The following is a 26,686-nucleotide window of genomic DNA, read 5'->3' on the forward strand; positions in this document are numbered from 1 at the left end:
CTGTTTTTTAGTCACTTTGCCCTACAAATGTTAGAATAAAAAGTGATCAAAAAGTCGCACGTATCCAAAAATGGTACCTATAAAAACTATAGCTCGTCCCGCAAAAAACAAGCCCTCATTCACCTCCGTCGACAAAAAAATTAAAAAATTATGGTTCTCACAACTTGGCGACAGAAAAAATAAATTCTTTTTACAAAAGTAATTTTATTGTGCAAAAAGTTGTAAAACATAAAAAAGTGCTATAAATTAGGTATCGCCAGAATCGTACTGACCCGCAGAATAAAGTTAACAGGTAGTTTATAATGCGTGGTGAACGCTGTATAAAAAAAAAATGAAAAAAGCTGTGCCAGAATTGCGTTTTTTTGTTTACCTGGCATCCCAAAAAATAGGATAAAAGTTGCATGTACCCCAAAATGGTACCAATAATAACTACCACTCGTCCCGCAACAACCCAGCCCTCATACCGCTACGTCTATGAAAAATAAAATTAGTTATGGCTCCAATAAGTCAGGAAATAAAAAAATATGCAGTTGTGCCCGAGGGGAACATTTCTTCTGTTTGAAGAGGCGATTTATCAAGGACCTAAAATTAGGGAACCAGGTAAGGGAGGGCCCAAACATATCCGCTGGAAGCGACGGTGCCCGTATTATACCAGGACAACACTTCCTAGCAAAATTCCCCAAACTACAAAGGCGCGGAGTGTGGATCAAAAGGGGGATAATAAAGGACGCCATATATCAGTGCGACACCGGCCTGTGCAGAAAGGATTGCTTCACAGCGTAACACACATCTATGGATTATTTTATTGTTTTTTTTTTTACCCCATTATTATACCACCTGACTATGCCCCTTATATACTCCGCCCGGCTTACATATGCCCTACATTATAAACGGAAACACCAGTAAGACTCCAAACAAAACTACTACCAAGCAAAATCCACGCTCCAAAAGCCAAATGGCATTTCCTCCCATCTGAACCCTACAGCGTGCCCAAACAGCAGTTTCCTTCCACATATATGGCACCGTCATACCCGGGAGAACCCTTTTAGCAATTTTTGGGGTGTGTGTCTCCAGTGGCATAAGCTGGGCACGACATATTTGCCACTGAATGGCATATCTAGGGAAAAATATAAATTTTTAATTTGCACCATCCACAGCGCATTCATTTATGGAAAAGACCTGTGGGGTGAAAATGCTCACTACACCCCTTAATAAATGCCTTGAGGGGTGCAGTTTCCATAATGGGGTCACTTCCCAGGGGTTTATTTTTATTATTTCACATCTGAGCCTCTGCAGTTGTGAACCAATACTTTGTAAATCGCCAAATTAGACCTCAATTTTACATGGTACGCTTTCACTCCTGAGCCTGGTCGACTGTCCAGGCAAGAGATTAGGCCACATGTAGGGTGTTTCTAAAACCAGGAAACCCAGCATAATAATTAGAGAGCTGTCTTGTTATGGTGGCACAAGCCGGGCACCACATATTGTCCACATATCTGTGGAAAAAATCCCATTTTCACTCTGCAACATCGAGTTCACACTAATTTCTACAAAACACCTGCAGGGTTAACATGCTCACTACACCCCTAGGTAAATGCATTGAGGGGTGTAGTTTCCAAAATTGGGTCACTTCTGGGGGGTTTCCACTCTTTTGGGCCCACAGGCGCCCAGAAACCAATCCAGCAACATCTGCACTCCAAATGGCGGTCCTTCCCTTCTGAGCCCTGCCGTGTGCCCAAACAGCAGTTTATGACCACATATGGGGTACTGCCGTACTCGGTAGAAATTGCTTTACAAATGTTGGGTTCTTTTTTTTTTTCCTTTATTTGTTGTGAAAATGAAAAAGTTTGCGCTAAAGCTACGTCTTATTGAAGAAAAAGGATTGTTTTTATTTTCACTGCCCAATTCTAATAAATTCTATGAAACATCTGTGGGGTCAAAATGCTCACTACGCCCCTAGATGAATTCCTCAAGAGGTGTAGTTTCCTAAATGGTGTCACTTTTTGGGCGTTTTCATTGTTTTTTCCCCTCAGGGGCTTTGCAAATGTGACATGGCCGCCGCAAACCATTCCTGCTCAATGTGATCTCCAAAAGCCAAATAGTGCTCTTTCCCTTCTAAGCCAAGCCGTGTCTCCAAACAGCCGTTTATTACCACATGTGGGGCATTGTTTTACTCGGGAGAAATTGCTTTACAAATTTTGTGGTGCTTTTTCTCCTTCAGTCCTTGTGGAAATGAGTAAAAATAAGCTAAACCTACATTTTCTTTGAAAAAATGTTGATTTTTATTTTCAGGGCCTACTTCCAATAATTTCTGCAAAAAACCTGTGGGGTCAAATCGCTCACTATACCCCTAGATCATTTCCTCAATGGGTGTAGTCTCCAAAATGGGGTCACTTGTGGGGGGTTTCCACTGTTTTGTCTCCTCAGGGACTTCGTAAATGTGACATGGCCTCCGCAAACCATTCCTGCTAAACTTGAGCTCCAAAAGCCAAATAGCGCTCTTTCCCTTCTCAGCCCTGCCGTGTCTCCAAACAACCGTTTATTACCACATGTGGGGTATTGTTTTACTCGGGAGAAATTGCTTTACAAATTTTGTGGTGCTTTTTCTCCTTTAGTCCTTGTGGAAATGAGATAAAAAAATCGCTAAACCTACATTTTCTTTGAAGAAATGTAGATTTTCATTTTCACGGCCTACTTCCAATAATTTCTGTAAAAAACCTGTGCGGTCAAAATGCTCACTGTACCCCTAGATAATTTCCTTGAGGTGTGTAGTTTCCCAGATGGGGTCACTTTTGGGGGATTTTGACTGTTTTGGCACCGCAAGAGCCCTTCAAACCTGACATGGTGCCTAAAATTTATTCTAACAAAAATAAGGCCCCAAAATCCACTAGGTGCTCCTTTGCTTCTGAGGCCGGTGCTTCAGTCCAGTAGCACGCTACGGCCACACGTGGGATATTTCCTAAAACTGCAGAAACTGGGCAACAAATATTGAGTTGCATTTCTCTGGTAAAACCTTCTGCGTTATAAAAAAAATTGTACAAAAAAAAATTTTCTGCAAAAAAATATGACATTTGTAAATTTCACCTCTACTTTGCTTTAATTCCTGTGACATGTGTAAAGGGTTAAGACATTTTCTAAATGCTGTTTTGAATACTTTGAGGGGTGAAGTTTTTAAAATGGGGTGACTTTTTGGGGGTTTCTAATATATAAGGCCCTCAAAGCCACTTCACAACTGAACTGGCCCCTGTAAAAATGGCCTTTTGAAAATTTTCTAGAAAATGTGAGAAATTGCTGCTAAAGTTCTAAGCCTTGTAACGTCATAGAAAAATAAAAGGATGTTCAAAAAACGATGCCAATCTAAAGTAGACATATGGGGGATGTTAATTAGCAACAATTTTGTGTGGTATAACTGCCTGTCTTACAAGCAGATACATTTAAATTGAGAAAAATGCTAATTTTTGCAATTTTTCGCTAAATTTTGGTGTTTTTCACAATTAAATACTGAACATATCGAGCAAATTTTGCCAGTAACTTAAAGTCCAATGTGTCACGAGAAAACAGTCTCAGAATCGCTTGGATAGGTGAAAGCATTCCGGAGTTATTACCACATAAAGTGACACATGTCAGATTTGAAAAATGAGGCTCAGTCAGGAAGGTCAAAAGTGGCTAAAGAGGGAAGGGGTTAAAGAGAACCTTCTTTAGATATCGGTACCGTTATATTTGGCGCCCGATCTTTATATAACCCCCTGAACAGTCAACGGGGCGTGTACTGTCAAGGGGCCGTGTTACTATGGCTGTGACCCCGTCCAATCAGATATGGACAGTGCCACAGCATGAGAGAGTGTGCGATTCCAGTTTCTTCATCCGAACAGGCAAGGGGGCGTGTCAGTGCTACGGACGGAGCTGTTCAGTTCTTGCGAGAGATCAGTCTTGTATTGTCTGCCGAACTGGCAAGGGGGCGTGTGTCTGCTACGGTAGCTCTTACACTGTCCGTAGCAGTGACACGCCCCCTTGCCAGTTCGTCAGACTAAGTACAAGACTGATCTCTCACAAGAGATGAGAGCGCGCTCTCCTCTCCACAGCTCTGTCCGTAGCACTGACACGTCCCCTTGCCTGTTCGGATGAAAAGACTGCACACACTCTCCTGCTGTGGCACTGTCCATAGCTGATTGGACAGTGTCACAGCCATAGTAACACGCCGCCTTGACAGTACACGCCCCCTTGACTGTTCAGGGGGTTATTTAAATATCAGGTGCCAAATATAACGGCACCGATATCTAAATAACGGTGGGTGGTAGAAAAAAAATGTAAAGTGTCCCAGGGTTTGTGCAGCCCTCCCCATTACATGATGCACTCAGCTGCACATGTATGGTGAGGTGAAAGGTTCTCTTTAATTGCCTTGGTCGCCTTTTTGGGCACCCGTTCAAGTGCCCAAAATTGTACACAATATTCCATATGAGGTCTGCCTAGTGATTTGTATAGAGGCAAAACTATGTTCTGGTCATGAGCATTTATGCCTCTTTTGATGCATCCCATGATTCTATTTTGACATGGCAGCAGCTGCCTGGCACTGGTTGTTAAAGGTAAATGTACCGTCCAACATTTATTAAGAAAAATAGATTAGTCAGTCTGTAGCTGATTACCGTTTAATACTAATGTTTATCTGTACGTATCTGTTTTTTTCTATTTGCTGCAGTTATTATGTGTACATTTACAGGATTATGAAATGAAGATATAAGATATATAAAAAAATCAAAAATAGTAAAAAACCTAGGTATGATGAGCGCTGCTGGATGAAGCCAGGTGTCCTTAAAATTACTTAACCCTTTAGTGACTTTTCATGGCGCTGCATCAGAATAAAACTGCGCCGCCGGGAGTGGTTACAGCTCCCTGCTCTCAGCTACCAGAGGTAGCTGATGGCTTGGAACAGCACTGTTCGAGCAGGCAGGATCAAAATCTGCCCATTTAACGCGTTCGATGCGGTGCTCGCTATAAATGGTTTTGGAGGGAGGGGGCCCCCCTCTCTCACCCCACGATGTCGGTGTCGGTGGCTTCTATGGTAGCCAGTGGCCTAACAAAGGCCCCCAGGTCTGCCTTTAGTGAATGCCTGTTAGGCCATGCCACAGGCATGGCCTAACCGATGCCTGTCAGTTTGACGCTGACAGGCAGTAATACACTGCAATACAGAAGTAAAAAAAAAAAAAAGTTTAATAAAGTTTGTAATAAATTAAATAAGAATCACAAGTAAAAAAAATTAAAAACCCACTTTTTCCCCTTACAAAATGCTTTGTTATGCAAAAAAAGGTTACACGTATTTGATATAGCTGCGTCCGTAACAACCCCAACTATAAAGCTAATCGTTATTTAACCTTTTCGGCAAACGTCGTAAAAAATAAAATAAAAAAAACAATGCCTGAAATGCTGTTTTCTATTCATCCTGCCTTAAAAAAAAAAAAAAAAATGTGATCAAAAAGTTGCATGTACTCCAAAATGGTACCAATAAAAACTGTCGTCCCGCAAAACAAAAGTAAAAGTATGAGTACAGCTGCATCGGTGGAAAAATAAAGTTATGCTTCTTCAAATATGGAGACACACAAACAAATTATTTTAACCCCTTCCCTCTTTAGCCACTTTTGACCTTCCTGACCGAGCCTCATTTTTCAAATCTGACATGTGTCACTTTATGTGGTAATAACTCCGGAATGCTTTCACCTATCCAAGCGATTCTGAGATTGTTTTCTTGTGACACATTGGACTTTAAGTTACTGGCAAAATTTGCTCGATATGTTCAGTATTTAATTGTGAAAAACACCAAAATTTAGCGAAAAATTGCAAAAATTAGCATTTTTCTCAATTTAAATGTATCTGCTTGTAAGACCGGCAGTTATACCACACAAAATTGTTGCTAATTAACATCCCCCATATGTCTACTATAGATTGGCATTGTTTTTTGAACATCCTTTTATTTTTCTATGACATCACAAGGCTTAAAACTTTAGCAGCAATTTCTCACATTTTCAAGAAAATTTCAAAAGGCTATTTTTACAGGGGCCAGTTCAGTTGTGAAGTGGCTTTGAGGGCCTTATATATTAGAAACCCCCAAAAAGTCACCCCATTTTAAAAACTTCACCCCTCAAAGTATTCAAAACAGCATTTAGAATTTTTTTTAACCCTTTACACATTTCAGAGGAATTATACAAAGTAGAGGTGAAATTTACAAATTTCATATTTTTTTGCAGAAATAAATTTTGAATACGATTTTTTTTTATAACACAGAAGGTTTTACCAGAGAAATGCAACTCAATATTTGTTGCCCGGTTTCTGCAGTTTTAGGAAATATCCCACATGTGGCTCTAGCGTGCTACTGGACTGAAGCACCGGCCTCCGAAGCAAAGGAACACCTAGTGGATTTTGGGGCCTTATTTTTGTTAAAATAAATTTTAGGCACCATGTCAGGTTTGAAGGGCTCTTGCGGTGCCAAAACAGTCAAAATCTCCCAAAAGTGACACCATCTGGGAAACTACACACCTCAAGGAAATTATCTAGGGGTATAGTGATCATTTTGACCGCACAGGTTTTTTACAGAAATTATTGTAAGTAGGCCGTGAAAATTAAAATTGACATTTTTTCAAAGAAAATGTATGTTTAGCGATTTTATTTATTTTTTTCTCATTTCCACAAGGACTAAAGGAGAAAAAGCACCATAAAATTTGTAAAGCAATTTCTCCCGAGTAAAACAATACCCCACATGTGGTAATAAACAGTTGTTTGGAGACACGGCGTGGCTGAGAAGGGAAAGAGCGCTATTTGGCTTTTGGAGCTCAAGTTTAGCAGGAATGGTTTGCAGAGGCCTTGTCACATTTACAAAGCCCCTGAGGGGACAAAACAGTGGAAACCCCCCACAAGTGACACCATTTTGGAAACTACACCCATTGAGGAAATTATCTAGGGGTATAATGAGCGTTTTGACCCAACAGGTTTTTTGCATAAATTATTGGAAGTAGGCCCTGAAAATGACAATCTAAATTTTTTCAAAGAAAATGTAGGTTTAGCTAATTTTTTCTCATTTCCACAAGGACTGAAGGAGAAAAAGCACTGTAAAATTTGTAAAGCAATTTCTCCCGAGTAAAACAATGCCCCACATGTGGTAATAAACGGCTGTTTAGAGACACGGCGTGGCTTAGAAGGGAAAGCGCGCCATTTGGCTTTTGGAGATCACATTGAGCAGGAATGGTTTGCGGAGGCCATGTCGTATTTGCAAAGCCCCTGAGGGGACAAAACAATGAAAACGCCCAAAAAGTGACACCATTTAGGAAACTACACCTCTTGAGACGTAGCTTTAGCGCAAATTTTTTCATTTTCGCTACAAATAAAGGAAAAAAAAGAACCCAACATTTGTAAAGCAATTTCTCCCGAGTACGTCAATACCCCATATGTGGTCATAAACTGCTGTTTGGCACACGGCAGGGCTCAGAAGTAAAGGACCGCCATTTGGAGTGCAGATGTTGCTGGATTGGTTTCTGGGCGCCTGTGGGCCCAAAACAGTGGGAACCCCCCAGAAGTGACCCAATTTTGGAAACTACACCCCTCAATGCATTTACCTAGTGGTGTAGTAAGCATTTTAACCCTGCAGGTGTTTTGTAGAAATTAGTGTAAACTCGATTTTGCAGAGTGAAAATGGGATTTTTTCCACAGATATGTGGACAATATGTGGTGCCCATCTTGTGCCACCATAAAAAGACAGCTCTCTAATTATTATGCTGGGTTTCCTGGTTTTAGAAACACCCTACATGGGGCACTAATCTTTTGCCTGGATATTCGACCAGGCTCAGGAGTGAAAGCGTACCATGTCAAATTGAGGCCTAATTTGGCGATTTACAAAGTATTGGTTCACAATTGCAGAGGCTCAGATGTGAAATAATAAAAAGAAACCCCTGAGAAGTGACCCCATTTGGAAACTACACCTCTCAAGGCATTTGTTAAGGGGTGTAGTGAGCATTTCAGCCCACAGGTCTTTTCCATAAATGAATGCACTGTGGATGGTGCAAATTAAAAATTTATATTTTTCCCTAGATATGCCATTTCAGTGGCAAATATGTCATGCCCAGCTTATGCCACTGGAGACACACACCCCAAAAATTGCTAAAAGGGTTCTCCCGGGAATGACCGTGCCATATATGTGGAAGGAAACTGCTGTTTGGGCACGCTGTAGGGTTCAGATGGGAGGAAACGCCATTTGGCTTTTGGAGAGCGGATTTTGCTTGGTAGTAGATTTGTTTGAGTATTGCTGGTGTTTCCGTTTATAATGTGGCGGTACATGTAAGCTGAGCAGAGTATAAAAGGGGCATAGTCAGGTGGGATAATAATGGGGTAAAAAAAAACAATAAAATAATCCATAGATGTGTGTTACGCTGTGAAGCAATCCTTTCTGCACAGGCCGGTGTCGCACTGATATATGGCGTCCTTTATTATCCCCCTTTTGATCCACACTCCGCGCCTTTGCAGTTTGGGGAATTTTGCTGGGAAGTGTTGTCCTGGTATAATACGGGCACAGGCGCTTCCAGCGGATATGTTTGGGCCCTCCCTTTCCTGGTTCCCTAATTTTAGGTCCTTGATAAATCGCCTCTTCAAACAGAAGAAATGTTCCCCTCGGGCACAACTGCATATTTTTTATTTCCTGACTTATTGGAGCCATAACTAATTTTATTTTTTCATAGACGTAGTGGTATGAGGGCTGTTTTTTGCGGGACGAGCTGTAGTTATTATTGGTACCATTTTGGGGTACATGCGACTTTATGATCACCTTTTATCCTATATTTAAACAAAAAAAACGCAATTCTGGCATAGTTTTATTTAGGTTTTTTTTATACAGCGTTCACCATGCGTTATAAACTACATGTTAACTTTATTCTGCGGGTCAGTCCGATTCCGGCGATACCTATTTTATAGGACTTTTTTATGTTTTACAACTTTTTGCACAATAAAATTACTTTTGTAAAAATAATGTATTTTTTCTGTCGCCAAGTTGTGAGAACCATAACTTTTATTTTTTTTGTCGACGGAATTGTATGAGGGCTTGTTTTTTGCGAGACGAGCTATAGTTTTTATAGGTACCATTTTTGGAATACGTGCGACTTTTTGATCACTTTTTATTCCTATATTTATAGAGAAAAGTGACCAAAAAACAGAAACTGTGATATCGTTTTTTACAATTTTTTTTTTTACGCTGTTCACCGCGTGCAATAAATAATATAATATTTTGATACCTCAGGTCGTTACGGTCGCGGCGATACCAAATACGTATGGTTTATTATTTTTTTTCAATAATAAAGGACTTGATAAGAGTAAAAGGGGGATTGTGTTTTATTACTTTAAACTTTTATTGTTTTCAAACTTTTTTATTTTTTTCACTTTTTTTTACACTTTTTTTCTCAAGTCCCACTAGGGGACTTGAAGGTCCAGCTGTCAGATTTATTTTTTTCTAATGCATTGCACTACCTACGTAGTGCAATGTATTAGATGTGTCGGTTATTCACTGACAGCAAGCCGATTAGGCTTCGCCTCCCGGAGGAGCCTAATCGGCTTCCGTAATGGCAGAGCAGGAGACCATTGTGTCTCCTGTTGCCATAGCAGCAGTCGCCAGTCCCGATTGCCTGTCAGGGCTGGCGATCTGCTAGTAACCGCTACGATGCAGCAATCGCTTTCGATTGCTGCATCGAAGGGGTTAATGGCAGGGATCGGAGCTAGCAGGTGGATGTCAGCTGTAACATACAGCTGACTTCCACCGCTGATGACGCCGGATCAGCTTCTGAGCCGGCGCCATCTTGCCGGCAGCTACGGAAGCCGATCAGTCTCCCCCGCTGTGCGGATCTTGACCGGTTTCCGTGCTAGGCAGACCGGGAGGCCAGTATTAGGCCTCCGGTTGCCATTGCAGCCACCGGAACCCCGGTAATTTCATTGCTGGGGTTCCGATGAGCTGCAAACACCTTAAATGCAGCGATCGCGTTTGAGCGCTGCACATAAGGGGTTAATGGCGGGGATCGAAGCTAATTTCGGACCCCGCCGTTACAGCCGGATGTCAGCTGTAAGATACAGCTGAGATCCGGTGATGATGGCACCGGCTCAGAAGCTGAGCCGGTCCCAAACATTCGGCGTATGGCTACGGCAAGATGCGGGAAGTCATTGCTTTCCATGGCGTACCCATACGGCAAATGTCGGGAAGGGGTTAAAGAAGAAAAAAAAGCCGCAATCGTAACGACCCGCTGAATAAAGTTATGTTATTTATACCACACTGTATACGGCGTCAACTTAGGATGCAAAAAAAGTGTGGTGAAAATGCTGTTTTTTGTTTGTTATTTTTCTATTACACACACACACACACACACACACACACACACACGTATCATTTCATGTACTTTGATATATAAATATTTCTCAGATGAATTTACCCATTTCATGTATTCCTTTTTAAACTGCCTCACATTGACACAGAGTCTATATATATTCTTATATATTTGATATTTTTTATTTGTTGCCAAGTTATTTCTTTTTCTGTTGGTCTTTATCTAGTATGTCTGTTAAAATCCTCCAAATCCGATCCCCTATATACATTCTGCACCAATGCTCAGTTTCTTTTCAGTCACAGCATAATTATCTCAGACGTTTTTTTGAGCAACTCGCATTTTTCGCTGCGTTTTTTACGCGATTTTCAATAGAGTCTGTGAGAAAACGGCTCCAAAAAACGTCCCAAGAAGTATCCTGCACTTCTTTTGACGAGCCGTCATGTTACGCGCCGTATTTTGACAGCGACGCGTAAAATGACAGCTCGTGTGCACAGAACATCGTAAGACCCATTGCAAGCAATGGGCAGATGTTTGCCGATGTATTGGAGCCGTCTTTTCAGGCGTAATTCGAGGCGTAAAACTCCATTACGTCTGAAAAGAGGTCGTGTGCACATTCCCTAATAGCTAGCAAGCTGTCAATTTATTCATACATTTCTAGAAGGAATAAGAGGAATGGCACAACGCAGAGTTCTAAGAAAAGATGTGTCAGGATTGTTCTCATTTCAGGAGAGAGGACAGGTCCTCTTTAATGGTGGAAATGTGTCCTATAGAATGCTAGGTCTAGGTCCACCTTTGCATATATATATTTTTTTATTGTTCCAGTGCATCTTAAATTAGGAAATTTGCATGCATGGCAATATAATTGCAGGATCAAGGACATACATAGGTTTGCATGGGAGCTGTGAGAACCAAAACAATAGACTTTTAGTTCACGTGATTTGCAAAAAAATGTTTTTATTTTAGATGCCTTAGGACTAATATATATATATATATATATATATATATATATATATATATATATATATATATATATATATATATCCTCTGATGTGAAAGTGTACATAGGCCTGTTTCACACAAGCGTATTTGTAAATGTTCATAATATGGATTGATGAACCAGATCGTATTGCATTTGTATGACCTCATTAAGGCATCATTCAGACGGCCATAATATGCGGTCCATTTACTTGAACCGTGGGGTTTTTGTTTTTTTTGCGTGGACTTTTAGCTTAAAAATACGGATGCAAAATACTGACCTGTAATCTGCACTTAGTTATTTTATTACTTTTTGATGCCCTTAACCCCTTAACGACCGCCCACCGTCTTTTCACGGCAGGCGGTGCAGGTACTTTGTCTACAGCGACATCTTTTGGCGTCGCTGTAGAAGAGGCTGATGAGCGCTCATCCTCTAAGCAGGAGCTGTAACTAATAGCTCATGATCTTCGAGCAGCCTCCTGAACACAGCTGGGGTCGGAAAACAATCGGACCCCAGCTGTTTAACCCTTTGATAAGGGAACTTCCCTCTTTAATCACATCACTGGAAACCCGGTGACTTTATCAAAGAGCGGGGAATGCCTCTGCAGTCAGCCCTGGGGACCTACAAAGGACCCCAGGGCTGTCTGTTCAGTTTGCCTGCTGTTAGGGCACACTATGTGCTGCCTGATCAGCAGCCTGTGTCATAGTGACACAGTGTAATGTATTAGCATACAGGAGTATGCTAATACATTATAAGTAAAAAAATAAAGTTGGGATTTTAAAAAAAGTAACAAAAAAATAAATAAATAAAAATGTCCCCAAAAAAGTCATTATTTTGCATAATGTTCTTGCCCCTACATTAAATTTTAAAAAAAAGAACCTACACATATTAGGAATCTAAACGACCGTAATAACCTGAAGAATTAATCTAACAGGCTATCTAGTGGGAAACATGAACGGGGAAAAAATAAACAAGAAAAACGATGCAGAGAATCGCTTTTTTTCCTATTTTTACACCATAAAAATATATTTTTTTTTTCTACCACCAAAAAGCAAAAAAAATAATAATAATTTCTCCTGCATAAAACAAGGCCTCGTACGGCCGACGTCAATGAAAAAATAAAAAAGTTATGGCCGCTGAAAAGCAGAAAGGTAAAAACAGAAAAACTTTTAGCTGGTCATGAAGGTCTTTTCAGGCCCGGTCATTAAGGGGTTAATAAAACTGCTAGCAAGCTTAGATCTCATTCACCCTTATTTTGTTTCCATTATATTTTATAAATGTTTCCATTATATTTTTTTTAGGTTTATGATGAATGAATCCTCAGGAAGTTCAATGCTATTGGGTTACAATAGTGTGAACACCATTTACATTTTTATATTTTAATGTATTTTAATCATTGATCTATTTTGTAATGTAAGACTTTAGAAATTGTATTTATTGTTTTTGTCTTTCTCAATGTATGCAACAATTAGGAATCCACCCAGATTATATTTGTGACCAAGCCATTTTTTTCTTTTGTGTTGGTTCTAGGTCAACAGTCCCTCATATTGATGACCAAAGACTTTGAACCAATTGCTGAAATAATGATCCATCAGGAAGAATTTGGAGAAGGTCATTTATGATTTCGTAATGTGAAGTGGGATTATGGCAAAATATTAACAAATTAAAGCAATTTGTAAATTATCTATCTTTTTAATGTTATACAGGGAGATTTATTACAGTTGGTTGGGGCAAAAAAGAGACCCAATTCCATGGATCTGAAGGAAAACAGGCAGCCAGGCAGAGGTTAATGGTAAAGTATCTTCATATAAGGACATAGCTATAACTAATAATATAAAGTACTCGCTTGCGTTCTATTTAAACGTTTTTTCTGAACGCCAACTGCATATGCGATAACCTACTGAAAACAGCCCACCTTCTTTTAAATAACCCACCGCTTCAATGGCCGAATCCCTGGGTCCATATCTCTTGCTAAAAAAAGGCATTCTTTCGACACTTTAACAGTTGCACGTGCGATCGTAATACGCCACTGGAGAGCAATTTAACCCCCTTCCATTTTGGAATGACCCGAGGAAATGGCACTTCTCATGAGAATGGAAGAATTGTCTGCAGAGGATTCTGGTGATCCTTCTAAATTTCTAGCAACATGGTCTGGATGGCAACTCTTTTAGGTCTTCCCAGACTTTGTCTTATTTAATATAAATTTTTCCTGGGAATCGGATACGCAGCTTCAGGCAGTATTCCCCCTCCCTCTACCCCCCCCTCCTTTTTCTATTTTTTTAATTCTTCTCCCCTTTGTCTTTACGTGTTTCATTATTGTCCTTCGTCGCAGTACTCGTTCTTTCATAGAGGCATAGTCTGTGTTTTTTTTTGGACTGGAAAACTGGTGCGCAGGTCCATGCTACTAGTTGGACCATTAAGACTCTAAGACTGAGATCATGGTTTTCCCCAAGGGAAGGTTATCACACGTTGTCATGCAAAATGTTGCCTTATCGTGAGCCTGCATATTCTGTATAATAGATGGCTGCGACCATACTTTTTTGCTGCTGTTACTATTTGATATTTGTATGTGTTATAAAACTTCTATAAACATTGACACTAAATAATTTTATGGGGACCCCCGGTACCCTTCATAAATAAGGTGTTGTTTGGGCTCCTCTGCTTTAATTAGTTACACTGGTTTCAGAGCTCGGGATTGGTGCCATCTTGTTCGCTTTCTTGCCTTTGACTTGAAGCGCTGATTCACACGTATGCTGTGGTTGCCTTTTGTGTTTTACGGCCCAAGAATCTTTTTGGTTTTAAGGATCTCTCCTATAAATAATGACAATAGAGAAGTACATTTTTTTCTTTTTTTTTCTTTCTGGTTTCCCTTTAAGAATATTAATATTACAGCAGCCTCAGGAAATCACCTGCATGGTCCACAAAAGGACACCACATGATTTCCACTTTCTGGTTCGCACAGATGGATCCAGTATCTGGAGATGGTATCCAAATTTCCTGTGGGCTGTCGGATTGACAAATCCTACCATTAGTGCAGTTAACTTTGTTACAATCTCTTTCCAGACAACTATTATGTACACATAAGTTTATATAAAAAATGTCCAGTGTTAACATAAGAACTCCTTTGTCCTAGAGGGTACAACCTGCTATGCCCTGGGATGACCGCAGACCTCGTGTTACTTGGAGAGGAGATGGTCAGCTCTTTGCAGTGAGTGCCATATGTCCAGAGACAGGTAGGACGACAGTGAAAGATCCACAATTATGACATTTTGTAGAACTGCCACATTGGTTTAACCATCCAAACTACTAACTCGACTAGAATTAGACCTTCCTATTAGTTTGCCTGGATGAGGTGTTTTTTATTCACTACACTTGCATCGTTTTGCGGGTTGACCGGTGCTTCATGTTATGTGTTCAAATTAATCGGTACTTTGGCACTTAAAGGGGTTTTCCCATAATCATTATTTATCACCTATCCACAGGTTAGATGATAAATATCTGATCAGTGGGAGTCCAACCTCTGGGACCCCCACCGATCACAAGAACGGGCTTACCTTGCCGTTCCTGGGAGCCCCATAGGAATGGAGTGGTAGTGAGCAGGTTCAGCCACAGCTCCTTCATTTCTATGGGGCTGCCAAGTGCTATCTTCAGCAGCTTTTTAGAAATGAATGGAGCAGTGGCTGAATATGCTCACTACCACTCCATTCCTATGGGGCTCCCAGGAACGGCAAGGTAAACCTGTTCTCGTGATCGGTTGGGGGTCTCATAGATCAGACCCCCACCGGTTGGATTGCAAATGTTTTGCAGTATATTATGATTTTAACAGGATCCTGGGGAAGCCGATGGGCTGTTGGAGGGGGCCAACCCCCCCTTCTTTCTAACCACTTAGAACCTGCCGTCAATAACGACCGTGGCATCTAAGTGGTTAAATGGGCGGAGTCAAAGTACTCTTTGATTCTGCCCGTTGCAGTGAGGTGTCGGCTGTAACATACAGCCGACATCTGCGCAGTATGGAGTGGACTCAGCCCGTGAGCCCGCTCCATACAACCCCTTAACACCCGTCACGTGCAGTTCCGTGATAATGCATTAACGGGTTAATTATGCATTCAAGAAAATATAGCTTAAAAAAGTATTATAGGTGCAGAATGCTATAGAAAGAATAAGATGATTATTCCTGTAAAATTTTCAAAGAATTGCATCACTTCTGGTTGGCGATATTGTCTGATCGGATCCCACAGGCTTTGTATCATTCACTAGACTTTGTAACATTCAAAAGTCTTTCATTCAGTTCAGATCATGAGTGTCATATTAAAGAATGGTATGAAACAAGAACATCTCGGGTGTAATATTGACCGTATAGTCTTTAAGTTTATTAGCACTGTTCCATCCAATACGTTAATCAAAATAATTTCACGTATTTCTAATAATTAGGGGTTTTCGCCTGGGTCTCTTTTATACACACTTTATAATATAACCATCCGGGAACAGGGGCTATTGCAGTCCTCACATTCGGGTATCAAATTTGGGAGGGTAGATGGTTCCATATTAACCATTAGTTTTCGGAGAGTGGCCAGACATGTTCTTTTTCTTCTGAAAATGGGGACTGGAATTGTGGCAGTCCTAGTGATTGATTGTATCCTTTTAAGCACATTTATGGCATGTCCAATTAACTAGCGGTTGTGTGAAATTTTGGTGAATTCTGCAGTTAATACTGTATTCTGTATTAAATCTCACAGGCTCTCGTAAGATAAGGGTGTGGAACAGAGAACTATCCTTACAGTCTACCAGTGAACCTGTGGAAGGCTTGGAGCAGGCACTATGTTGGAAGTGAGTTTTATGGTATCAACAACAATTTTTTTTTTTTTATCTTTTTCCTTTTTAAAAATGTCAGATTCTTTAAAATTTCCTAAATCGTATTAAATTATTAACCGTTCAACAATATAAGAAGAATAATTAACATAGAGTTTTACTACTTTGCTTGGCACTAAAAAAAATTATAAATTTGGCGCAACTCGCTAGACATATTGGACACTTTTCTTTACCTTACACCAATATTTTGTGGCTAAATAGAGCGCACGCAGGTAACTACGAATTTGCAAAACTGCAAAATGGCAAAATTGTCCAGCTACCTGAGCAAGTAGAGCATCTAAATTCCTGACCGTTCTGTAGACAAACCCCTTTAAGGGTATGTTCAGACTGAGTTTTTTGCAGGCAGAAAAATCTGCCTCAATTTTTCAGCAACCTGCCTGCACTTTCTTTGCCGCGTTTTTCTGCTGTGGCCATTGAGCGTCACGGGCATAAAACGCAGCGAAAAACGATTTCTCTGCCTCAATGAGAAGTCCGAGACGGAATGCGGGAAGAAAGGGCATGTCGCTTCTTTCACCAGCGAACGTTTTTTTTATTTTTTTTTCGCTTGCGGGAAAAAAAGAACTCCTCCACCTCCCATTGAAATCAATGAGAGGAGATTTCGGCCAGTTTTTTTGCTCAGTTTCCATGTCAAAAACAGCGCCAAAAGACTCTGTGGGAACTAGGCCTTATACAGAAAAGCCATTGGTGCTCCTTTACCTTGGAGCACACTTTTACACACGTGGAATTTGGTGCAGAAAATCCGCTTAAAAACTGCAGGTAAACACCGGTAATTCTGCAGGTAAAATCCGCACCTAATAGTGCGTTTTTTTTTACGTGTTTTTAGGTGCGGTTTTTACATTTTGATGCGGAAATTGGTGCAGTTTTTATTTTTTATATACTAGTCCGATACAATTCGCAAGTGGAAATGCAAGATAAATTTACATGCTGCGGATTTTAAAATACGGACTGCAGGTCAATTTATGCGCAGAAAAAATCTGCAATGTGTAGATGAGATCTCTTGAAATCTCATTTACTTTGCTGGTACTGTATTACGCTGCGAATTCGCCACATGAAAATCTGCGCAGCAAATCCACACGTAATACACATCGTGTGCATTTGGCCATAAAGTTTACTGCGTTGTGCTGGTTGTCATAATAGTCACAATATTTTTACTAGTTATTGTTTTAGTATTTGTAACATCTTAACTGTGCCTAATCTTACTTTTCCACTATGACCTTAAGGCCTTCAGGTAGTTTGATTGCCTCTACTCAGAGCAAGCCCAACAAACATGATGTGATTTTCTTTGAGAAGAATGGGCTTATACATGGAGAATTTACACTGCCTTTTGCAAAAGGAGACATTCAGGTAAGTCAGAACTGGTTAACTAATCCACATATATTGACCTTCGACACAGTCTGTTTGAAAGGATTGTCCCACCCATCATCTTCACATAAAAACTCACACAAAGATGGTGAGAGATATTGTAATCTATTTTGCACTGGTTTTAATGAATACACCTTTTTCAGCTTTTTATTCATTCCTGTGTCTCTAAATACTGCTGCAAAAGTGGGCTATTGTAGATGGACTGTGGGGCAGAATCACAAAACCCCTTGCCCCTCCCCCGTCTCCTCACTCCTAAGCTGTCTCCTCCACAACCCCCTTTTGCAGAGAAATTATTGGTTCCTTTCACCTTTCCTTCAAATAGACAATAAATCTAACGTGGGATCTGTAGCAATGAAGCAGAATAGTGCGTTTATTGCCCCTAACCCCCCCCCCAAAATACTGTGAAGAAGCAGCACTTCTGCTGTATGTTGGTGTGCTTCTGCGCACGCTCTGCTTCTTCCCTGACAAGCAGGAAAGAAAGTGATTTCTATTGGCTGCTCTACAGTGTAAATAGGATCAGTATGCTAATAGTCAGAATGATGAGAGTAATTTTAGCATGCGTGTCCTCCACCACTTAGCACATTAGGTGGACGTGCACATTGGGAAATGCTTTCAACAACAGAGGGTGCCATAATGTATAAGTTAAAGAGGCTCTGTCACCAAATTATAAGTGCCCTATCTCCTACATAAGGAGATCGGCGCTATAATGTAGGTGACGGCAGTGCTTTTTATTTAATAAAACGATCTGTTTTCATCACTTTATTAGCGATTTTTAGATTTATGCTAATGAATTGCTTAATGCCCAAGTGGGCGTATTTTTACTTTAGACCACGTGGGCGTTGTACAGGGGAGTGTATGACGCTGACCAATCAGCCTCATGCACTCCTCTCCATTCATTTACTCCGCACATAGGGATCCTGCTAGATCCTTATGTGCTGTCTTATACTAACACATTAACAATACTGAAGTGTTTAGACAGTGAATAGACATTCCACGGGATGTCTATTCACAATCTCTGCACTTCGTTACTCTGTGGTAGTTACAGCAGAGGAAGCGTAATCTCGCGAGATTACGCGGTAAATGACAGGTTACAACGAGATTACGCTTCCTCTGCTGTAACTACCATAGAAACAGTAACGAAGTGCAGAGATTGTGAATAGACATTCCGTGGAATGTCTATTCACTGTCTAAACACTTCAGTATTGTTAATGTGTCAGTATAAGACAGCACATAAGGATCTAGCAGGATCCCTATGTGCTGAGTAAATGAATGGAGAGGAGTGCATGACGCTGATTGGTCAGCGTCATACACTCCCCTGTACAACACCCACTTGGTCTAAAGTAAAAATACACCCACTGGGGCATTAAGCAAAACATTAGCATAAATCTAAAATAGCTAATAAAGTGGCGAAAAAATATCGTTTTTTTAAATAAAAAGCACTGCTGTCACCTACATTACAGCGCCGATCTCCTTATGTAGGAGATAGGGCACTTATAATGTGGTGACAGAGCCTCTTTAATGTAATAACTCAGCACTTTAAACTTTTTTTAAGCCCCTTTAACTAAACTAAATGTAATTTTACATAAATATGATTCAGCATCAAGAGAGAGAAAAGTCTAACTTTTTAAAATGAATTTTTACTGAAAAAGTTTTGTATTTGTTTATAACGGAAATCACTGGCGCCGAATGGAGCCTCCAATGCAAATGCAAACTCCACCTAACTAACAGAGGTTTTGAAGAAATAAAAGTATTCTACATCATCCAAAAACAATCAAGAAATCGGCATCTGCTGTAATTTAAAGCAGTCCTAGACCAGAAATTTTCTGACTGTCTAATATCACAACTTACTGTTTCTAAGCAAATGATTATTGCGTTATCGTCTGCCCATTTTAAAATAAAAACCCAGAGCAAAACAGGTGAACATCTTTAATCTTCGTGTAAAGGCCAAATCTGAGAGGTGGGGATTTCTTGTCCTGCCAAGCCTCATCTCCCTCCTGCCCTTAGACTTGTCACCGCTGGTCAGGTCTTAACAAAGAATACATTCACTCTTCCATACATCGTATGCTAACTAGACACAGAGTCCTCCTGAGCCAGAGGTGTCCTGCATCACTCTGTAGGGCCTCAATTATTATGTGTTTTCTAGGGATCAGCCTGTGGGACTGTGGAGCAAAGGAATGGTTGAGCTAGATCAGCGCTACTGCTGCCCTGCTTTGTAATGGTAAATAAAATTAGTTGTGTTGACCGTGTGGTCTGTAGTCTGTCCCGGGGATGATGTCACGTGCCCTTCTCATGATTTACACCCAACATGCTCTCAAGCTAATGCCCTTTATAAGTGGGCATGTCAATCACAATGTCTCTTTGAAGTAATTTCTCAAAAGTCTGTAAGTATGAATAAAAATCAAATGTTGGACTATCCGGTTTTGAAATAGTTTTTTTATTTTTATGTATTGATTAGGGAAAAAAAAATAGGACATACAATTTATGCTTTTTTATATTGTTTCAACAGGTAAGAGAACTCCTGTGGAACGCCGATTCAACAGCTTTAGCTGTTTGGCTTCAGGATATTGAGAAGGAGGGTTCAGACCCCAATATTCAAGGTAAATACAAAAATGGATGAATGTAAAATTAAATTAATGTCGATAGACATGTTAATGATCTGCAAATGATAAAAAATGGAAGCCAAATATTCCAAACATCTTGATTTACTCAGTATAGAGTATGAGCGCCACGCCTCAATGAGGTTATTAATGGTTGTCTGAGGAATGTTATGCCACGCTGAAGACAGTTGGGCGTGCAAATCTTCGAGATTGGCTGCTGGCAGCTCCCTTTCCAATTGCCGACCAATGACGTTGCAGATGTGCTGGATGGGAGACAAGTCTGGAGATGCTGCAGGCCATGGTAGCACGTTTAGGCCACGCGGGCTGCTCACAGTAGCATGAGCAACATGTGGCTTGGTTTTATCCTGTTGAAAAACGGCTTCTGGGACACTTTTGAGAAATGGCCGTACCATTTAGTTACGCGACAAAATCAATGTAACGCTGAGTTGTTCGTGTACCTGAAATGAAGACTAGACGTGTCCGGCCAGGGCATAGCTAGGGGGGGGGGAGGCGGGCATGTGCCCCAGGCGCAACTACAAGGGAAGAAAGGGGGGGCGCAGACCAGGGCAGTGGAGGCATGTGCCCTCCGGGCCAGTACCCCCATAGACGTTTAGTGGCATGGCCACCCATTGCTGTTAAATTTATTTAAAAGCCGGGGCAGCGCATGGGACAGGAGCGGGAGCTGTGTAATGTAATGCACGATGTTCTCCTTCACAGGCAGAGCGTGTGTACTCCGGGCGACATCACCTGTGACGTCATATAATGCAGCCGGCCATACACTCTGCCTGTGAGGAGAACACCATTGAAGTGTTCAGCCCCAGCTATTTACATAGCAGACAGGCAGGGAGGATGGAGGAAGAGAGGGTTGGGGAGGAGCAGTCTAAGGGCTTATTCAGACGAACGTATAATACGTACGTGCTACGCGCTTGATTTTCACGCGCGTCGCAAGAACCTATGTTAGTCAATGAGGCCGTTCAGACAGTCCGTGATTTTAATGCAGCGTGTGTTCGCGCGTAAAACTCACGACGTCCTATATTTGTGCGTTTTTCGCGCATCACGCACCCATTGAAGTCAATGGGTGCGTGAAAATCACGCGCAGCATACGGAAGCACTTCCGTGGGATGCGCGTGATTCGCGCAACAGCAGTAAAAACTATGAATGAAAACAGAAAAGCACCACGTGCTTTTCTGTTTACAAACATACAGAAAGAGTGTCATCATGATGGCGGCTGCGCGAAAACCACGCAGCCACGCATCATATGCTGATGACACACAGAACTTTGATGGTGCTTTTGTGTGTGCAAAACGCACACTCTCTCGTGTGAATCCGGCCTTACACACAGCTGTCCCGCCTGCCTGCAACGTGTGACCGCTGACATGAAAAGCCCTCTACGGAGCTCCGGACTGATGTGTGTGTGTGTGTGTGTATATGACTGTATGGGCTCGTGCACACTTCCGTCGTCCGTTGTACGGCTGCTTATGACGGTTCCGTGAGTCACGGACCTCACACGGATGGCTTCCGTGTGCCGTCTGTTGTTTGACGGACTAAATCAATGCAAAGGCCGAGACTGTTCCATCAAAAACGGGCAGGAGTAAGACCTGCCCTATTTTTGAGGGAACGGTGGCACGGTTCCGTTAAAACAACGGAAGTGTGCATGGCCCCATTGAAATGAATGTCAGGGTGCTATTAGTTCAAACAACGGATAGCACCCTGATGAAAAAACTGAAGTGGGCATGAGGCCGAAGGCCTTAAGCACACATCCGTTACCATTTAGGCTGCTGCATATCACGGATCCGCGAAACAAGGGCCGCACATAGAACTACACTGCTTGTAAAATGTACAAATGGCTTTATGCTTCAGTTACATTAAAGTAAAAGTAAAAAAAAAAGCTACACCTCATTGATTCGTAGAGAACGCAAACATCGTGAGTGGGAAGGAGATGTCAGGAAAGGGGGGGGGGGCAGCTAAACTGAATCTTTTCCCTGGGTGCAGGAGAACCTAGCTATGCCTCTGGGTCCGGCTACCATACATTATGCCACCCCACACCATAATCCTGGGAGTAGGTCTGGCTATTATTGCGTTCGAGACAAAAGCATGATCAATCGCTGAAGAGGATAGACCTCCATTCCAGCCTCCGTTGCTGTCTTGCGCTGCCCTATGATAGCCTTTGTGAACAGTGGCGTGTGGTCAATGGAACACCTGTAGCTGGACATCTGGCTCATAGCCCAATGTAGTTCAAACGCCTTCTGATGATTTGTGTCGACGCTGGTTGCCGCCCTAGACTTTGTATGTGACGTCCAATTTCGCCATGAGTCTACAATCTTGAACCCAATATTCACATTTTCTGAGAGACTCAATTTTGGGTTTTCAAACATTAAAAGAAAAAAATGCTGGAAATAGATCACTCTGTGTGTAATGAATCTATATAATATAGGAGTTTCACTTTTTGAATTGAATTACTGAAATAAACAAACTTTTTGATGATATTCTAATTCATTGAGAAGGACTAATACATATATAATTTATCTATTTAGTACTGTGGCAAATTTTTAGGCAGCTGTTGCTGCAAAGTAAGGATGCTTTCAAAAATAGAAGTGTTAATATATTTTTTTTATAATCAAAATGCAAAACGCACACGCTATATGGACAAAAGTATTGTGACACCTACACATTACACCTACGGCAGCTTTTGTGACATCCCATTCCAAATCCATTGGCACTGATGTGGAGTTTAATCCCCCCTCCCTCCTTTGCAGCTTCCACTCTTCTGGGAAGGCTTTTTACAGGATTTTGGAGTGTCTGTAGGAATTTTCAGCTATTCCAGAATAGCATTTGTGAGGTCAGAAACTGACGTTGGAAGCGATGGCTTGCCTCAAAATATCTGCTCTAGTTCATTCTAGGGTGTTCAATGGGGTTGAGGTCAGGACTCTATGCGGGCCAGTGATATTCTTCCAAACCAAACTTTCCCAACCATTCCTTTATGGACTTTTCTTTCTGTACTGGGGCACAGTCCTGCTGGAACAGGAAAGGGTCTTCCACAAATTCTGACAAAGTTGGAAACGTACAATTGTCCAAAATATCTTGGTATGCAGAAGTATGAAGATTTCCCTTTACTGGAACGAAGGCCTAGGCCAATCTCTGGAAAACCCCATAGCGTTATCCCTCCTCCATCAAACTTTGCAGTGGGCACAATGCAGGCAGGCAGCTATCGTTCTCCTGACATTCGCCAAACCCAGACTCATCCGTCAGACTTCCAGATAAGTTTAACTTGTCACTCCACTGAACATGTTTCCACCGCTCGAGTCCAGTGGCGGCGTGCTTTACACCACTCCATCCGATCCTTGCCATTGTGCTTGGTGATGTAAGGCTTGCATGCAGCTGCTCGGCCATGGAAACCCATTCCATGAAGCTCCCAGCGCACCGTTTTTGTGCGGATATTAATAAAGAGTTCCAAACCTCCTCTGTCATTGAGTCAGCAGAGCAATGGCAACTTTAATGCCCTATGTGCATCAGCACTCAGCGACCCTGCTCTGTAACATTACTTGGTCTGCCACTTCGAGGCTGAGTTGCTGAGGTTCCTAAACGCTTCCACTTTGCAATAATAAACTCACAGTTGATTGTAGAATATCTAGGAGGGAAGAAAATGAACTAAACATGTACTGGTGGCATCCTATTACAGGACCACGCTGCAATTCATGGAGCCCTTTAGAACGACCCGTACTCTCACAAATGTGTGTAAAGGCGACTTCATGGCTAGATGCTGAATTTTATACACCTGTGGTAACGGGACTGAATGGACCACCTGAATTCAATAATTAACATGTACATGTACGTTACAGTCGTTAAGGGGGAAGTATGGAGCGTGCTGACGGGCTGAGCGTGCTTCATACCAGCGGGTGACAGCTGTGTTATACAGCCGACACCTGAATGCAACGGGCAGGATCAAAGATCACTGTGATTCCGCCCGTTTAACACCTTAAATGAAGCGGTCAATCATGACCGCAGAATTTAAATTGTTAGAATCAGGCGTTCAGCCCCCTCCAACATACCATCACCCCCCCCCCCCACAACCACGTGATGAGGGGGTGCCGATGGTTGGCATTGTAGCTTGGGGGACTAATGAAGGCCCCCAGGTGTGCCATCTTTGTACTCCTTTGGCAGGGCTTCAATGGAAACTGTCAGTATGGTGATATACTGCAATACGTTGTTTAACCCGCTCAGTGAACGCTGTAAAAAAAACAAAAAACCTATTCTGCTGTTTTTTGGTCATCTTAAGGCTGGATTCACACGAGTGCGCAAAAACCACTTGACCGCTCCGTGTGGCAGCAGAATATGATGCGCGGCTGCGTGCTTTTCGCGCAGCCGCCATCATTATGACACTCCATTTGGATGTTTGTAAACAGAAAAGCACGTGGTGCTTTTCTGTTTACATCCTTTTCACAGCTGTTGCGCGAATCACGCAGTTCGCACGGAAGTGCTTCCGTGCGGCATGCGTGGTTTTCACCCACCCATTGACTACAATGGGTGCGTGATTCGGGCAAAACGCCGAAAGAACGGACATGTCGTGACTTTTTTTCAGCGCACTCACGTCGTTGCACGGACGTAATTCCCGTTCGTCTGAATAAAGCCTAACTCTCCAAAAATGTAAATAAGTTATCAAAATTTACATCTACCCCAGAATGGTATCTGTTAAAACCACAGCTCACCCCGCAAAATTTAAGCCCTCACATCGCTAAACTAATGAAAAAATAAAAAAGTTAAGGCTCAGACTATTTTTTATTTTTTTTTAGCAAATAGTTTTTTTCTAAAAGTTGTAAAACCTAAAACAAAACCTAAATTTGGTATCACCGTAATCATATCAACCCGTAGATTAAGGTGAGCAGGTAGTTTTTACTGCCTGATGTATCCCGTGAAAATAACCTTCCCAAAAAATGGCGTAATTTCTGTTTTTTGCCCATTTCACCCCACAAATGTTTTGTTTTTTTCAGCTTCCCAGTACATTATGTTGTACAATAAATGGTGCCATGAAAACCTACAACTTGTCCCGCAAAAAACAAGCCCTCGTAGGGCTATGTGAATGAAAAAATAAAAGTATATATAAAGTTATGGCTTTTGGAAGGCGGGGACGAAAAAACAAACCTTAAAAAAACTCAAATTCTCCGTGTCCTTAAGGGGTGTCTACGACCGGGCAACTTCTGAGCCCCTGAAATGAGGAGGCTGTGTAGAAAAATGGTTGTAATTCCTAAACGTTTCACAGGATATTTTTGTTCAACCCCTTGAAGTAAACCTGAAAGTCTACACTTCAATTGCATCTCAGTTGGTTCATTTCAAAGCCAATTTGGTGGCATGCAGAGCCCAAATCATAAAGATTGTGTCACTGTCCAAATAATTCTGGACCTAACTGTACATATACCTGCCATGCACTCAGTCACAGAACAGGTGGTTCTTGTACACAGGAGGATGTGCCACCAGAGATACATATTACTGTGTATAGAAGGTGTAGCACAAGGTTGGCCAAAAAAAAAAAAAAATTTTTTTTTTTTTTTGTGCGCTTCTTGTTATATTCTTAAAGGAAATATCTGCAGTTTTGATTGACTGAGAAATCAGAACTGGCCTGAAAACTGCTGACCGATTCCCTTCTGCTTGATATATAAGGATTTGAATTCTTGCACTGTCGGTTGTGAGATGACTTGGCAGGTTCAGTAGATGGAGCACTTATGCGATTATCACAACTGTTTTATTATACTTTGCCTTGTACTGTCTTACTGTAGTACAGTAGCTATCCTGTATTTTGTATATTTTTTGCCTTTATTCAGGATGTAGACATATTGTAATTGTTTTGTCACGTTTCTCCATTTTGTCATTATGCATCAGTTTGTTTATCAAATATCGTTCATTTTTAGTTCAACTCTGGGTGGTTGGAAATTATCATTGGTACCTGAAACAAAGCTTACATTTTGGGAGTGAGGAAAACCGAGTTGTGTCTGTAGTGTGGGACCCTGAGATCTCGTACAAACTGCATGTTGTATGTACCGGATGGCAGTACATTTGCTATGACTGGACCTGGAGTACAGACCGCAGTGGTGGGCACGGTACAGGAGGGCAGACTGATGTGGCTGTTATCGATGGTGGTAAGAACTTTTATTTGATTTATATTCCTCTTCCATAATTCTAGTTAAGGCTATTAGCAATATGTCATGTATTGCTCACTCTCTAGAAATGAGAACAGATGTAAGGGAGAAGTCTCTGAAATGTATCCAAGTCTATTTCTCTCATGGTAGCATCCAATTATTTTTAAATATTATATTTTATTATTTGACATCTAAATCTCCTGTACCACTATAAAGGTCACATCTTCTTTGTAACGTTATGGAAATCTTTCATTAGCATACTATATGAAAGGTTGATTTTGTAAAAAGGGAATGCCTAATATCATAGCTAATCTGTATCTACACTGAAGGGGGTTGAAACGTATATTTTTCATTGACTACGGTAGAGTAACATTAAACTACATCCCGTACATTTGCCTCTGTTTTTTT

The 26,686-nt window shown here is 41.3% G+C and overlaps 1 protein-coding gene across 1 annotated transcript in view; it reads left to right on the top strand.

Moving 5' to 3' along the window:
• Positions 1 to 26,686, top strand: part of ELP1 (elongator acetyltransferase complex subunit 1) — a 96,540-nt gene that overhangs the window by 16,995 nt on the left and 52,859 nt on the right. The window contains exons 5-11 of the mRNA XM_075862789.1: positions 12,850 to 12,930; positions 13,026 to 13,111; positions 14,453 to 14,552; positions 16,056 to 16,146; positions 17,409 to 17,532; positions 20,057 to 20,147; positions 26,051 to 26,278. Of these exons, the coding sequence (XP_075718904.1) occupies positions 12,850 to 12,930; positions 13,026 to 13,111; positions 14,453 to 14,552; positions 16,056 to 16,146; positions 17,409 to 17,532; positions 20,057 to 20,147; positions 26,051 to 26,278 (801 nt within the window). The remainder of the gene's footprint in view (positions 1 to 12,849; positions 12,931 to 13,025; positions 13,112 to 14,452; positions 14,553 to 16,055; positions 16,147 to 17,408; positions 17,533 to 20,056; positions 20,148 to 26,050; positions 26,279 to 26,686) is intronic.

This window comes from Rhinoderma darwinii, chromosome 1 (genome assembly GCF_050947455.1).
Source record: "Rhinoderma darwinii isolate aRhiDar2 chromosome 1, aRhiDar2.hap1, whole genome shotgun sequence".
In the NCBI taxonomy this organism is placed as follows: domain Eukaryota; kingdom Metazoa; phylum Chordata; class Amphibia; order Anura; family Rhinodermatidae; genus Rhinoderma; species Rhinoderma darwinii.